This window comes from Hippocampus bargibanti, linkage group LG05 (assembly GCF_051943395.1).
Source record: "Hippocampus bargibanti isolate YZ-2025 linkage group LG05, ASM5194339v1, whole genome shotgun sequence".
Taxonomy (NCBI): domain Eukaryota; kingdom Metazoa; phylum Chordata; class Actinopteri; order Syngnathiformes; family Syngnathidae; genus Hippocampus; species Hippocampus bargibanti.
Window position 1 is genome coordinate 6,898,920 of NC_142738.1, and position 13,451 is coordinate 6,912,370.

The 13,451-nt window shown below is 40.7% G+C and overlaps 1 protein-coding gene across 1 annotated transcript in view; it reads left to right on the plus strand.

The window, feature by feature from the left end:
- Positions 1-13,451, plus strand: part of otogl (otogelin-like) — a 35,734-nt gene that overhangs the window by 16,764 nt on the left and 5,519 nt on the right. Inside the window, 18 exon segments of the mRNA XM_088995991.1 lie at positions 64-90; positions 164-343; positions 1,077-1,355; positions 2,654-2,771; positions 2,837-2,916; positions 4,087-4,673; positions 6,254-6,431; positions 6,513-6,655; positions 7,346-7,369; positions 7,439-7,531; positions 8,872-9,061; positions 9,149-9,366; positions 9,532-9,673; positions 10,546-10,731; positions 11,846-12,058; positions 12,272-12,376; positions 12,455-12,562; positions 12,842-12,943. Coding sequence (XP_088852117.1) covers positions 64-90; positions 164-343; positions 1,077-1,355; positions 2,654-2,771; positions 2,837-2,916; positions 4,087-4,673; positions 6,254-6,431; positions 6,513-6,655; positions 7,346-7,369; positions 7,439-7,531; positions 8,872-9,061; positions 9,149-9,366; positions 9,532-9,673; positions 10,546-10,731; positions 11,846-12,058; positions 12,272-12,376; positions 12,455-12,562; positions 12,842-12,943 — 2,973 coding nt within the window.

The window sequence follows — 13,451 nt, forward strand, 5'->3', positions numbered from 1 at the left end:
ACAAACACACACACACAAATACAGTCACATGCTGATTGTCTCCGAAATGTTTCTTCATTTCAGCTCAGGATTGTGAATACTACAATCAAGGTATTTATAAATACAATCTCATCACTTACTCGGCTTCTTTTTTTAAGCTAAACTTTTGTTCTGTGCAACAAAGCGCGAGGCGACGGACCGTATTCCTTGGTGGGCGGCGTCCACAATAACACAATGATGGGAGTGAATCGCACTAGTGGCTCAGTGTTTCCTCTGATGAGAGACACATCGGGCCATTCACCTACACCGGGCCTTCTCTTCAACTTTATGGTCACGGCAGGCCTGTACAGGAACAGGACGTCACGTAAGGTTTTCATCATGACGCTCCACATTAGTGCAACCTGCGAAGTCGAACATGGGAAGAGGGATGGGCAACTTAAACTATGGCGCATGAGTGCTTTAAGGGGACCAGAGGTACAGTATGGCAAAAAGGCCATTTTAAATCAGGACAAACAGCATTTCAACTATTTTAGTTCTGGATTCCTGTCAGATCCACTCTCTCTTCTTCAATGCAATACAATACAATACAATACAATACATATTGATTTATGTAGCCCTTTAACGACAGCTGAAGCTGCAACAAAGCGCTTACCATGGACATGTATCATAAACAGGAAATAGAGCAGTCACAAAGTTAGTAGAAAGCACCAGGGAGTGAAACAAAGATCAAGTTCGAATCATGCTGAGTGGAATGCCAAAGAGTACAAGTGAGTTTTGAGATGGGTTTTAAAGATGGGCAGCGAGGGGACTTCAATTACAGTCTTAGGGCATGTAGTAGGAAACACTGTCCCCACTTTGCTGCAGAAAAGAAATTATTTGTTAACAACATTGTCAAAAATTCGCCTAGGGCTCCCTGAGTGGCCAGCATAGGGTTAGAAATGTATTCTTCACAGTAAAGTCACAAGATTTAGATGGGAATCTCTGTTGGGACATGCCAAAAACTTGGATGAACAACCTCAGGGTTGTTCCACTTAAGAGGTTGCACTGTTCTCTTCTAGGATCGCAGTAATTTCATCCCTAGTGGTTATTTCCTCCAGGCATCCCCATGGTGTCCCTGGAGTCTGCAGAGCGACCCAATTACTTCCTTGTGGTTTCGGGAAAGAGATGTGTCCAGCTGGAGCGCTGGAGTCCAGAAGAAGAGTTCAGACGGCGGGCGACGTTTATCCAGCATCACGGGCTGTTTCTGCCTGGTTACACCTCGTTTGAACTCGCCGGCCAACCGGGAATATTTCTGACCCTGACGCGCACCGCGGCTCGAGCTGTGAGATATGACACCTCTGGCGGTTTCAAAGTTAGCAGCAGCTTCATACTCGAGGGTGTGTTTAATACGTCTGGAACACTCTTTACGGCTATGTAAGCTCTCAGTCGTACAAGAATGGTCCATCGATGAAAAGGCTTTTTCAGCCGTCATGTGTACTTCTTTGAAGGTGTCAGACGAATGGGGCAATCAGGGCCAGTCATAGACCATAATCAGCCAGGAGTAATTATACCGATCCATGCGCACCAAATCCAGCAGACATTTCAACAGATTCTTCCTCCAAGCCATTAACTCTCTAAACAGAAACCCAAATAGAACCGTATCATGCCTCAATTTTTCTTATGATGATACAAGGGCAGCGTGTTCTACCGGAGACAAATTCCTTGTGTGTTCTACTTACTTGGCATTAAAGATGATTCTGATTCTGACAAAAGAAGTAATCAGTATAACCTCAGGGAATAGTCCTCTGCTCCCCACAACAATATAGCAGGGCCCGATCAAAAAGGTCTGGCACCGCCACCCCTGGACATTAGGGATATATATCTAGGGCCAGAGCTACCAGCAAATTTTAGTTAGCTGACGAAGCCTCTTGAATGAGAAGCGAAACATCCGACACCTTCAAAGAAGTACAGATGACGGCTGAAGAAACCTTTTCATCGATGGAACACTTTTTGGTGGAAATAGGTCTCTACATCAGGGGTTAGCAACCTTTTTTTTGGTCCTGGGATCCCTTACAGGAGAAGCAGTCGTCATTAACCAATCACCAATTAAACAAATCATATGCCAACTGAAAAGCCATATGAATTTTTACAATTTCTAGATTGTTTTTTGTTTTATTTAGTTTAAACCAAATTATTCGACAACTGTTCAAAAGGTGGAAACTGAATCTAACACAATCAAATTAAATTTAGTTTTTCCTCTGTCATTACTAGCCGCTGTGTAAACCGCTAAAAAAACATAATGTACATACGTACATAGTCAACCTACACTGAATAACTGAATAATAATAATAATAATAATAATAATAATAATAATTATTATTATTATTATTATTATTATTATTATTATTATTATTATTATTATTAACTTAAGTTGAATTCTAAATAGATATGTAACAACACAGAAAAAGATAAATGCATCAATTCAAAATTACATCAGAAGTTTTGTCTCAAAATACGCTGTGTATTTTTTTGCATTTATTATTATTATTATTATTATTATGCCACAACATAATTTATTGATGGATGAATCCAATTTATGGCTCATGATCGTGGTCATGCTCCCCCAATTTGAAAAATGCCGCTATACATTTTGATGTGCATCTGCACGAATCAATTAACGCCTCTCGTCATACAGAGACTCGTTTTGTCATCCCCTACCGGATGATGTGTGAGTGGCGCTATCAGGCCTGCGCTAGCCCGTGCATGCGCACATGCAGTGACCCAGATGCCACACGCTGCAACTTCCTGCCTCGGTAAGCGTACGATGCACACGTGACAGTATTTTAGAAAGATTTTAACTATTGGCTGTCTATCACAGCGTGGAGGGCTGCTTCCCACGATGTCCCAATAATATGGTCCTCGATGAGGTCACCAACAGATGTGTCTACATGGAGGATTGTGAGTAATACTTTGAGTGCAACCTTTTTTGGGGATGTTGGGCAAGTGTGGACAGCCTGGTGAAAAGACCTGAAGAAAATTATTGTATAGTAAGGAAGAAAATAACTGAAATTACATATTACAAAGGTATAATGCAAATTAGGATTGGATTGGATCTACCTTTGTTCGTCTCGCAGTGGAGAAATTTACATTTCACAGCAACAAATTTATGAAAGGAAGAGAAAAGATGGAGCTATTTTTCAATGTTATTGTATTTTTATTTTTGTTTTACTTTTGGATGATTCAACCTCAGAAGTTCTACTCTCGCTCAGCAAAACTCTTAATTTGTTATACTGTATTAAACACCCTTTGGTTCAGTTCCTGATGACATGAAAGATGCTCATTGAATATATTGAATATACTCTCAGATTAGCGGATTTGTGTCAATTAGTGGAACCCTGATTTCAAAGCAAACATCGTGAGGCAGCATTTAGCTGTTATGTTGTACCTAAGTGGAATAAGTCAACTCCAATTGTAAAAATATATTTCCATACCTTTGACAAAGATCTTTATTAGTCTCACAGTGGAGAAATTTAAATTTCACAGCAGCAAAGTGATGAAAGTAGGAGGAAAGGAAAGGAAGAAGTAGAAAAGCAAAATACAGGACCTGCTGTTAAAGCAGCCACTCTCGCTGCGCCAACTTGAAGTGCTCACCTGTAGAAAAATAAATTCTTATCCCGTGATTATCAAGTATCCTTGAGAGTTTTGAAAGGCGCTTAGAAATAAAATGTATTATTATTTTTAAAACAACAACAAAAAACTAAATGACAAATGATGTGACACAAGACAAAAGACACAGACAGTCGTTAGATCTTAAGCATTTTCTACACCGTCTTTGTTGTATGAAGCAGTTCTAGATAAAAGAGGAGATGGTCAAAGCATCATTTTCACCAGTGGATCAGGGACGTCATGGTGGAATGTGCACATCTGCTACAATGGAGCATCCATTGACGAAAAGAGATTGTCTTCATCTTCTGTCCCATGTAAATCTGCTTCAATTCCAAGCAGTGACAGCTCCACATATGCATCGGCACTCTGCACTGAAGCCATTGACATCAATTTCACTGCCACTAATTTTGCAAAGCTTCTATGTGCTATATAATTAAAACTGCCTTGCCTTGCCCATTTTAGGCGTGACCCTCGCCCCGACTCCCACCCCCTTTGCATTTGCGACTCGACCTGACATAATGTCACCTCCGACAACATTTTCAACTACAAGGCCCTTGACTACCACGTCCATGAGCATTACTGGAGTCCTCACTACAACTTCCACCACTATGAGGCCGTCCACCATTGCTACTTTCAGTCCATCTCCTCTGAAGATTGTCACCACTTCAAGTACACCCACTCCGAAGCCCCCAAAAGCTCCCATAGCGCCCTCCACATCATCCCTCATCTCGACTGATATTCCTTCAAAAACTTCCACTACTAGCATTACCGCACCATCAACCCCAAAGCTAACCTTCGTCACGACGTCCGCGCCACCTACTGCCATCTCTCCCGCAACTAGCGCCATGACCACGGCTATACCTCCTCAATCGCAACCCGCCGGGATCACCCCTGCCGACTCTTTGACGGTTGTCGTGGCAACCTCCACGCCGAGCGTCACAAGCAACGTGCCGGTGACTATAGAAATATTGACAAGTGAAGACACCTTTGCAACAACAAAGAAGGCTTTGACGACGTCTGCCTTCTTCATGCCAACGACGCCCTGTACTGTAAGTTTGATGGCATCTACAAGCACAGGCATGCACGGTATGATGTCTTTTCGACACCAAATAGAGTTGTAATCATCCTGAGGGTCAAGATGATAAAGTTGAATCGTGATTATCCTTTCCTGTCCCATGTGCTAGTCATTCTGTACCTTGTTGACTTGGTGTTACACTGCCTAACTCACTCACCCTTGTTCTGTTTGGGAGTCATTGTGTCCCTTCCTCGTAGTGTCCAGATTTGCCTTCCCTGTTCACATATTTGATAGATAAGATCCAAGTCCTCCGTAAAGTTCTTCCGATTTTATTCTGCTACAATTGTGTTTTTTCTGGTTCATTTCATGCTTGGTTCTCTCTTGTCTCTTGGTCTGTCTTCTCTCCAACCTCATTCTGTCTGCATGCTAAACTCTTGCTTGCACAGAAGAACCATTAGGGCATAAAAAGGAATTCAGATCCATTATTCTGCACAACAGGACACAAAAATAAATACAGTGAGACCTCAACTTACGAACTTAATTGGTTCCCAGACAGAGTATATTGGGCGAAAAGTGTGTATCTAAAAAAAAAAAATCCACAGGAAACCATTAAAATGGGAATAATCCGTTCCCGGGTTTCCATAAAATATACTTTTCAACTAAATAAGCCTTAAAACTACACACAACATACCTTATTCTATGGATAATAAATGTGTTATTGTATTGTAATGAAAGAAATACACTGCATTGTATCATAGAGTCACTTTATTTACATTTGTGATGGTCATTTATGGCTTGATGGAATGGCGTTGGAGGTCGAAGGTCAAAGGGAATTGCTGTTTGGAAAGAGAGGCGCGTTACATGAGGACTGTAATTAAAGAAATAAACTGTGCTGTAAAATAAAGTTTTATTTACCTTTTTGATGGTCGTTGATGGCTTATGAAAGGAGAGTCACCTTCCATAAGGACTGTTGGTAACTTAACCTCTGATGCTGTTGGGTCGTGTGCTTCCGCCGAAGATCAGTCCACAAGCCGTGGTGGGTGTGTATTATGAAAATAGTGCTTATTATAAGGTTTAATTTGTAAGATGAAAAGTTTGTAAAATAAGGTGTTTGTAAGTTGAGGTCTCACTGGAGATAGCTACATAGCTAGCTGGATAGATAGATGGATAGATGAATAGATAGATGGATAGATAGATATTTTGAAAAGCAAATAATAAAATAAAATGCTTGTTAGTGTAAGGGTTTTTTGATTGGATTTCAACTCCAATGTCAGTCATGTGCCATCTCGATCGCTTACATAGGCTATAAATTCTAAATCACGATAAATATTGGAATGTAAAACATTTTATGAAACGTGCCTGTTGTTCCACTTCCCTAGTTTAATCAGCTATTTTATTATTTGTCATTTATTTATGGTTTTATTGTTCTGTGTAGTGTTCTTTTAATTGTAAAGTGTCCTTGGGTGTTCTGAATGGCGCTTGTCAATTAAATGTATGATTATTATTATTCCTTATTTTTCAGATGAAAACTAAACTGCACTCTTCTATTATCTTCTATTGGAACTGCTTTACCCATTCTACATGCAAATATTTCTATGCTCCTCATGCCTTCAGCCTCCATACGTCTCCCGTATCGACGAGTGTGCAGAGCTCATTTGTTTCAACGGGAAGCTACTCCTTTACAACGCATCCCTGCATTGCCGATTCAACATCACCCAACCCCAGTGTAACATGCTGGGCCTGCCTGTCCTCATCAACATGGATCCCTGCTGCCCACAGTGGCGGTGTCCTTGTAAGACACCGCGTTGTCGCTCACCGATATAAACTGCAGATTTAACAAGACCGATGATCAAACGGGGTTGTTTTTTTTCAGGTCGTTGCTCTGTGATGTCTGACCTGCGCTTGATCACGTTTGATGGCAACAATGTGGCTTTGTATAATGACGGCTCCTATGTCCTGGTAAAGCTGCCGGGAGAGACTATAATTGGCACGGTAGAGAAATGTCCAACTAGTCAGGTAATATAGAAGAGTACAGCGTAGTATGCTCCATTCTGTAATATGTGTTGCAGTAATCTTGCTATTCTGTTGTTTTATAAAAATTGATCATTTATTTAAAAGTTTTTTTTGTTTAGCTCAAATATATTTTTTAATATAAAAAAAAATACATATATATATATATATACAGTAAAATCTCGTTATGTCGATATTCTTGGGAGTCGGAAAAAATATCGATATAACCGGACTATCGATATATGCATGTAAATTTTCTCCTTGCGTTCATAGAAATAGTATTGTAATAAGCAGTACTATCGATATAATGAGACTTTACTGTATATATATATGGTGAAAAAAAGTTTCAATATAAAAAGAAGTAATTTTTAATATGTATATATTTTATATATATATATATACACACATATAAAAATAACTTCTTTATATATTTTTTTATATATATATATATATATATATATATAAAAATTAACTTCTTTTTATATTGAAACTTTTTTTTCAACATTTCAAACATTTTCGAGTTGTCTTCATAGTTGTTTACAGGCACTATGCATATTAAAGATTAAAGATTTGTGAAATTGGTTTTAATATGTATAATACTTTGAATATGTTACGTAGCCGATTTTGTTTGGTTTGTCTAAGAGCCATATGTTCATAATTTTAAATGATGGGGGGACTTTTTGCCTTTCATTGCAGAGCGTAAACTCAATTAGAAGGCCTGTGAGTGTCACACACAGTTTGCTCCATTCTTTTTTATTTTAATTTCTAATACTTTTTTTTTCTCAACAGAGTCCAATAGGTGGAACATCTGGTTTGTGTTTGAGGAAATTAAATATCACAACCTCTTCCGACCGTATTGTTATCAATCGCCTGGATCGAAAGGTGACTCAGATTATTCCATTGAATGAGTCTTCATTTACAAGTGCGTGATAATGCCATTTATAAACTCTCCCCTACTTCAAGTTACCAACTACGGTACATACGAACATTTTTGTAGTTACATATGTAGTATTCTCTCCAGTTGTACATGTACATATCTTTATAAAGCATATAATTTATTAAATATTTATATTTCATTAAAAACCAATAAAGGTTACTTATACAAGCCTTAAAGGACAACCAACGTCACTTTTTTGTTTCTTAACTGACATCAGAAAAACGTTTTATAGCACCTAAAATACCCAAAATATGTATATTTGTATTCAAATGCAAAACACCAATAGAAATGACAAAGTGTCAAAAATCTGCAAAAAATTCAGCTGCGAATTGGGCATTTTCAGAAAGTCCCGCCCCCAGTTCGGGACGTCACGCCAAGACGTCTTGCATTGCTGGAGAATAAAAACAATGGCTTCAGATTCGGAGAATATGCTTTCTTGTTACACATCCAGTTATGAATATGATTCAAATAGTTCTGAAGAGGAAAGCATACATGTTTGCAATCGATTAAATAATTTATTCAGTGTCATTTTGAGGCAAACTGGGCGGGGGGGAATGTCGCACCCAAAAATGGCCACCGCTGTTGTGAGGAATGAATCGGCCTGTTTCCACAGGCTGATAAATTCCTTCCATGGAGCTTGGACTCCCTCTTCTGGCGGCTTTTGGGTGCAACACAAGTTTTTCAAACCAAACAGTACAGCAAAATACATTGACGTGATGGAAGGACGCTACAATGGGTATTTTTTACGGTCAGGGGGCGGTCCTTTAGTGACGTCACGTACGGACTCGTCACAAACTCAAAAACAAAACTTCCTGAATGTTCAGTGTGAGTCTTAAACGTAAAATATAGCTATATGCGGTGGAATCTTATTAAAATACGCTCAGTAGAAGTCATTTGAAGCCATTTTACAAATTATGGACACAACTTGTCCGGAGACGTTGGTTGTCCTTTAAACATACTTATACCAACCTTACACATACTTATATAAGCCTGAAACATAAATTCCATTCAAAATATATCATTAAATCAATTTACAAACAAATTTGCCTTACGAACGACTGTTCGGAACGACTGTTCGGAACGTATCTCGTTCGTAAATTGGGCAGCGTCTGTATTTCATTTGCAAGAGTTGAAATAATGATAGTTATTTTATGATTTGATTGTTATAATTTTGATGATTATATCTGACACTAACATGACAAATGGTCTTATTTTAGTATTGAACATTAGAAACATGAACTTTTCTGGAATATCTCATTTTATTAAGATGCATTAATGTGTTTAGGTAACAGTGAACTCTAGGCCCACGAGGCTGCCATTTACCCTCCACTCTCTTCGCGTGGAAGACACCGGCGCTATGTATCTTATCAAAACAGCTGGCCACGTCAGCATACAGTGGTATCACAGCACGGGGATCATGGTGCTGCAGTTCATCGGACCAAATGTAGCATCTGTGCCCACTCGCGGCCTATGTGGTGAGTGACTGCATCACATCAACCCGAATGGGGTGGAATAAAAACAAAATAGTTGAAATTTGACCCCACGTCTACCCATCATGGCAGGTTTCTGCGACGGTAACCTTGAGAATGACCTGAGATTGCCCAATGGCACTGTGGTGACAGAGGTGGGGAACATGATCATCTTTATGCAGGCTTGGAGGGTCCCCATGCTCAACGAAAGCGAGCACATCCGCAGAGTCGGAGACAATTGCACCGTTGAGGACTGCTCCATCTGTCTCGACATGCTCCACCAGAGAGTCTTCACAGCATGCCATAGCAAGGTAGGTCTTTTAGAGGCATGGATTTGCTTCGTTCCCTCGCAAGATTCCTCACCCTCCATATCACGGCACCGTGGTTGATAATCACTATCAATGCATCGGAATATTCTCTCCCATAGCAATCTACTATAAACAGAGGAATATAACATTGGTTTGATTGTTTGGCAGGTACCTCCAGACCAGTTCTGTGACATCATGTGGGCGGGTGACCTGCACTACAAGGCCCACCAATGTGACTTCTTGGCGGCGTATATGGCTGTCTGTTACACACACCAAGTGTGTGTCAGCTGGAGACGACACGATTTTTGCCGTGAGAACACACTTACACGAATGAAGATGCTATGTCATTGTGCTTCTTAGATATAATTTCAATGCATGAGCAATCCGATTGAATTTTAGCTAACAGGTTAGCATTAGCATATGAGCTAGAAGCTGGCAATGAAATAGGACATAAAAATAAGGAAATTGCAAATAAAAAGAAATTATGCAGTAAAAACATGGCTCTTTACCTAGATTTGTTCCTTTTTATATTTTAAGTGGGTTCCGAAAAAAGTACAGCGCTATTTAAAAAAAAAAATCAAAAACACAAAAACCATACATGTGTTTGAGAACGGATGGGGCTATGATGTAATAATGTCATTTCAATTTATTTCAAAGTGGTCCATCCATTTTGCTTTTTAATTCATTCACTGCCAGGCGTGCAAAAATGTGTCCACTCCAGTGCCAGGGTTTCTGTCATTGTCACTTGAATTCCAGGACCGACAGAATATTGAGTTTTGGAACTACATAAACATTCAATACAGTGTGAGAAACGTTATACTCTCTTCTTTCATCAGAAAAAAACAAGTTAATTCCTAAATCATATGAGGGCGGCTGTCCAAAATACAATGCAATACATACATATTGGTTGATAGAGCGCTTTAACAACAGCTGAAGCTGGAGCAAAGCACTAATATGAAAAAAAAGAAATGCAAAAGAAAAACATTGCCAGCGCTTTATTGGCACCCAAACATAAAAAAATAAAAACCCGAACAAATTCGAGAATGGCGCTCTACGTCATATTTTCAATTCCCGAATAAATTTGTGAATGGCAGTGAATGAGTTAAAGAGTAAATTGAGTTCCACGCTTGGCAACAGAATAAATTCAACTCATATACTCAAAGCTCTTCACCCATCCGGCAGCTCTGCGGTGCCCACCGGGTAAGGAGTACCGTCCTTGCGTGAACACCTGCGCCAGCCTCACCTGCCTGAACAAGGACTACTACAAGGAGACCACTTGCCCTTTCATCCGAGAGGAGTGCGTTTGCCGAGGAGGGACCCTATTGCATCGCGCCGATTCCCCCCACTGCGTGACAGAGGATCGGTGCGGTGAGTCGCATGTCGACAATAATCGCTTCGCTTGACCTCTTAAGGCTTCCTACTGTCACAAAATAATTTACTCATTTGCTGCATGCACATCAATACTGTATATCGCAATGATTATACTGTTGATGTTAAAGCTGTTTGTAGTTCAAGGAAAAAGTTTCTTCAGCCGTCATTTGTACTTCTTTGAAGGTGTCGGACGTTTTGCTCCTCATCCGGAGAGCTTTGTCAGCGAACTAAAGTTGTGCTGGTAACTCTCGCCCTATATATATACCATAATGGAAGGAGGGTGGTGGTGCCAGGAGCCAATATGATTACCTCTATTGGTTTATCTGATTATCCCTAATCTTCTATCCCTGACTTTGATTTCCTCATTAGTACTGGTATCACCTCATTAGCATGACAATGCTAATGAGATGATACCAGGTGATGTGTCAGACCTCTGCTCTGATAGGTCCTTGCTCTAAAGTTGGGGGAGGAGTTGACCACTACCTGAAGCCAATCTGATTACCACTATTGTTCTATCTGATTACCTTTAATGTTCTATCCCTGGCTCTGATTGCCTCATTAGCTCTGGTATCACATCATCGAGTATCACCTCATTAGCATTGCATGCTAATGAGGTGATACCAGGGCTAATGAGGCAATCAAAGCCAGAGTATCACCTCATCTGGTATCATCTCATTAGCATTGCCACGCTAAAGAGGTGATACCAGGGCTAATGAGGCAATCAGAGCCAGGGATAGAACATTAGAGGTAATCAGATAGAATAGAGGTAATCAGATTGGCTTCGGGTACTGTTCGACTGCTCCCTCAAACTAAGAGCAGGGACCTATCAGAGCAGAGGTCTGGCACTGCCACCTCTGTCCATTACGGATATACGACCAGAGTTACCAGCACAACTTTATCTTGCTGACGAAGCTCTTCGGATGAGGAGCGAAAAGTCCGACACCTTCAAGGAAGTACAGATAACGGCTGAAGAAACCTTTACCTTGATGGGCCACTTCTGTACGACTAAGAGCCTACACTGACGTGAAGCTGTTTGTTTGTCAAAGTTTATTTACAGAAAACAACAAACAAAAACTTTTCTCATCTGTGAATTCGCATCCGGTTTCCATAGCGTGCACCGACAACAATGGCAGACCTCGTGCGCCCGGTGAGGTATGGAATGGGTCCTCTGCAGGCTGCTGCCTGTACAAGTGTATGGAGAATGGCTCTGTGCTCGCCGTGGAGCCCGATTGTGGCATTATCCCGACACCAATGTGCGACAGACAGGGAGAATATGTGCTGGATGTGCTGGAAGAAGGCGCCTGCTGTCCTAAGAAGATCTGCGGTTAGTTCACTTGTAAAAAATGGTGTGAAAATATTTGATTGTGATTATCATGACCAAAATTATCACGATTATGGCTTTTCTTATGACATCACACAAAGCAATGTAAACAGGGCAGTGTCTTCGCAAGCATGTTATCCTGTAGTTATTTGGATTCTGTTGTCACATTTTATCAGAAGAACATTCCATCTATATTTCAACAAACTTTGCATTCAGATTGCAACATGACCATCTGTGACAGTGAGGCACCAGCTTGCGACGACGGCGATCGACTGGTCATGGTTTACAGCGCTCTCTCCTGTTGCCCGGAGTACAGATGCGGTGAGACCAAGCACCGATGGACACAATTTATTTGACATGCTTTGCCCTGAACGCTGACTTGTCATGCTCCTTACGCAGAGTGTGACCCGGCGGCGTGCCCCCCCGTCGCTTCCCTGAATTGTAGGGAAGACCAGTTTTTTGTGCAGATACCAGGGGAAAAAATGTGCTGCTATTCTTCTCTCTGTGGTAGGGCAGATTGCTTAAAATGGTCTCTTTATCATCACACAAACTGATGAAGTTATGGGTGGGGAAACCCCATATGGGGGCAGTTAATACATTGTCACAATTTTCTTTTCAAGATTTTACATGGTCAGTTAATTTCACACGTGATGGGTGGTTCGGCACTCCAAGCATCTGGCAATGTATATACAAGCAATTCAAAAAGTGTTTTTCCCCATTTATAAAGCCGTGTGACGGTTTACCATCAACTGAAGGGCTATAATGGTGCGTTGTGTTTCCGCACAGTGTGTAATTCGTGCATGGAGCCTGTTCCAACCTGCTTGCATGGAGAAATCCTGGCTGTGAAACTGAACACCACCCACAGCTGCTGTCCACAATATCTTTGTGGTGAGCTGCACCTCCATATGGCATAAATAAATAGCCGTTATCACATCTTTTTGTTTTCGCCTTTGCTTGTGATATACAGTATGAACCTCCATTTGTTTTTGTTTTGTGTGTGTGTGTGTGTGTGTGTGTGTGTGTGTGTGTGTGTGTGTGTGTGTGTGTGTGTGTGTGTGTGTGTGTGTGTGTGTGTGTGTGTGTGGGTACGTGGGTGGGTGGATGGATGGATGGATGGATGGATAGAGCGCCAGCTAGCGAGCTAGCTAGGTCGATCGGTTTATATACAATTCAGAACAGAATATATGTTTATATGTAGATATATTTACACACACACACACACACACACACAGCTGTTATATATATATATATACACACACACACACAGTAAAGTCTCGTTATATCGATATCGGATATATCGATAGTCCTGGTTATATCGATACTATTTCTATGCACGCACGGAGAAAATTACATGCAAACAGGGTCGGATATATCGATAGTCCCGGTTATATCGATA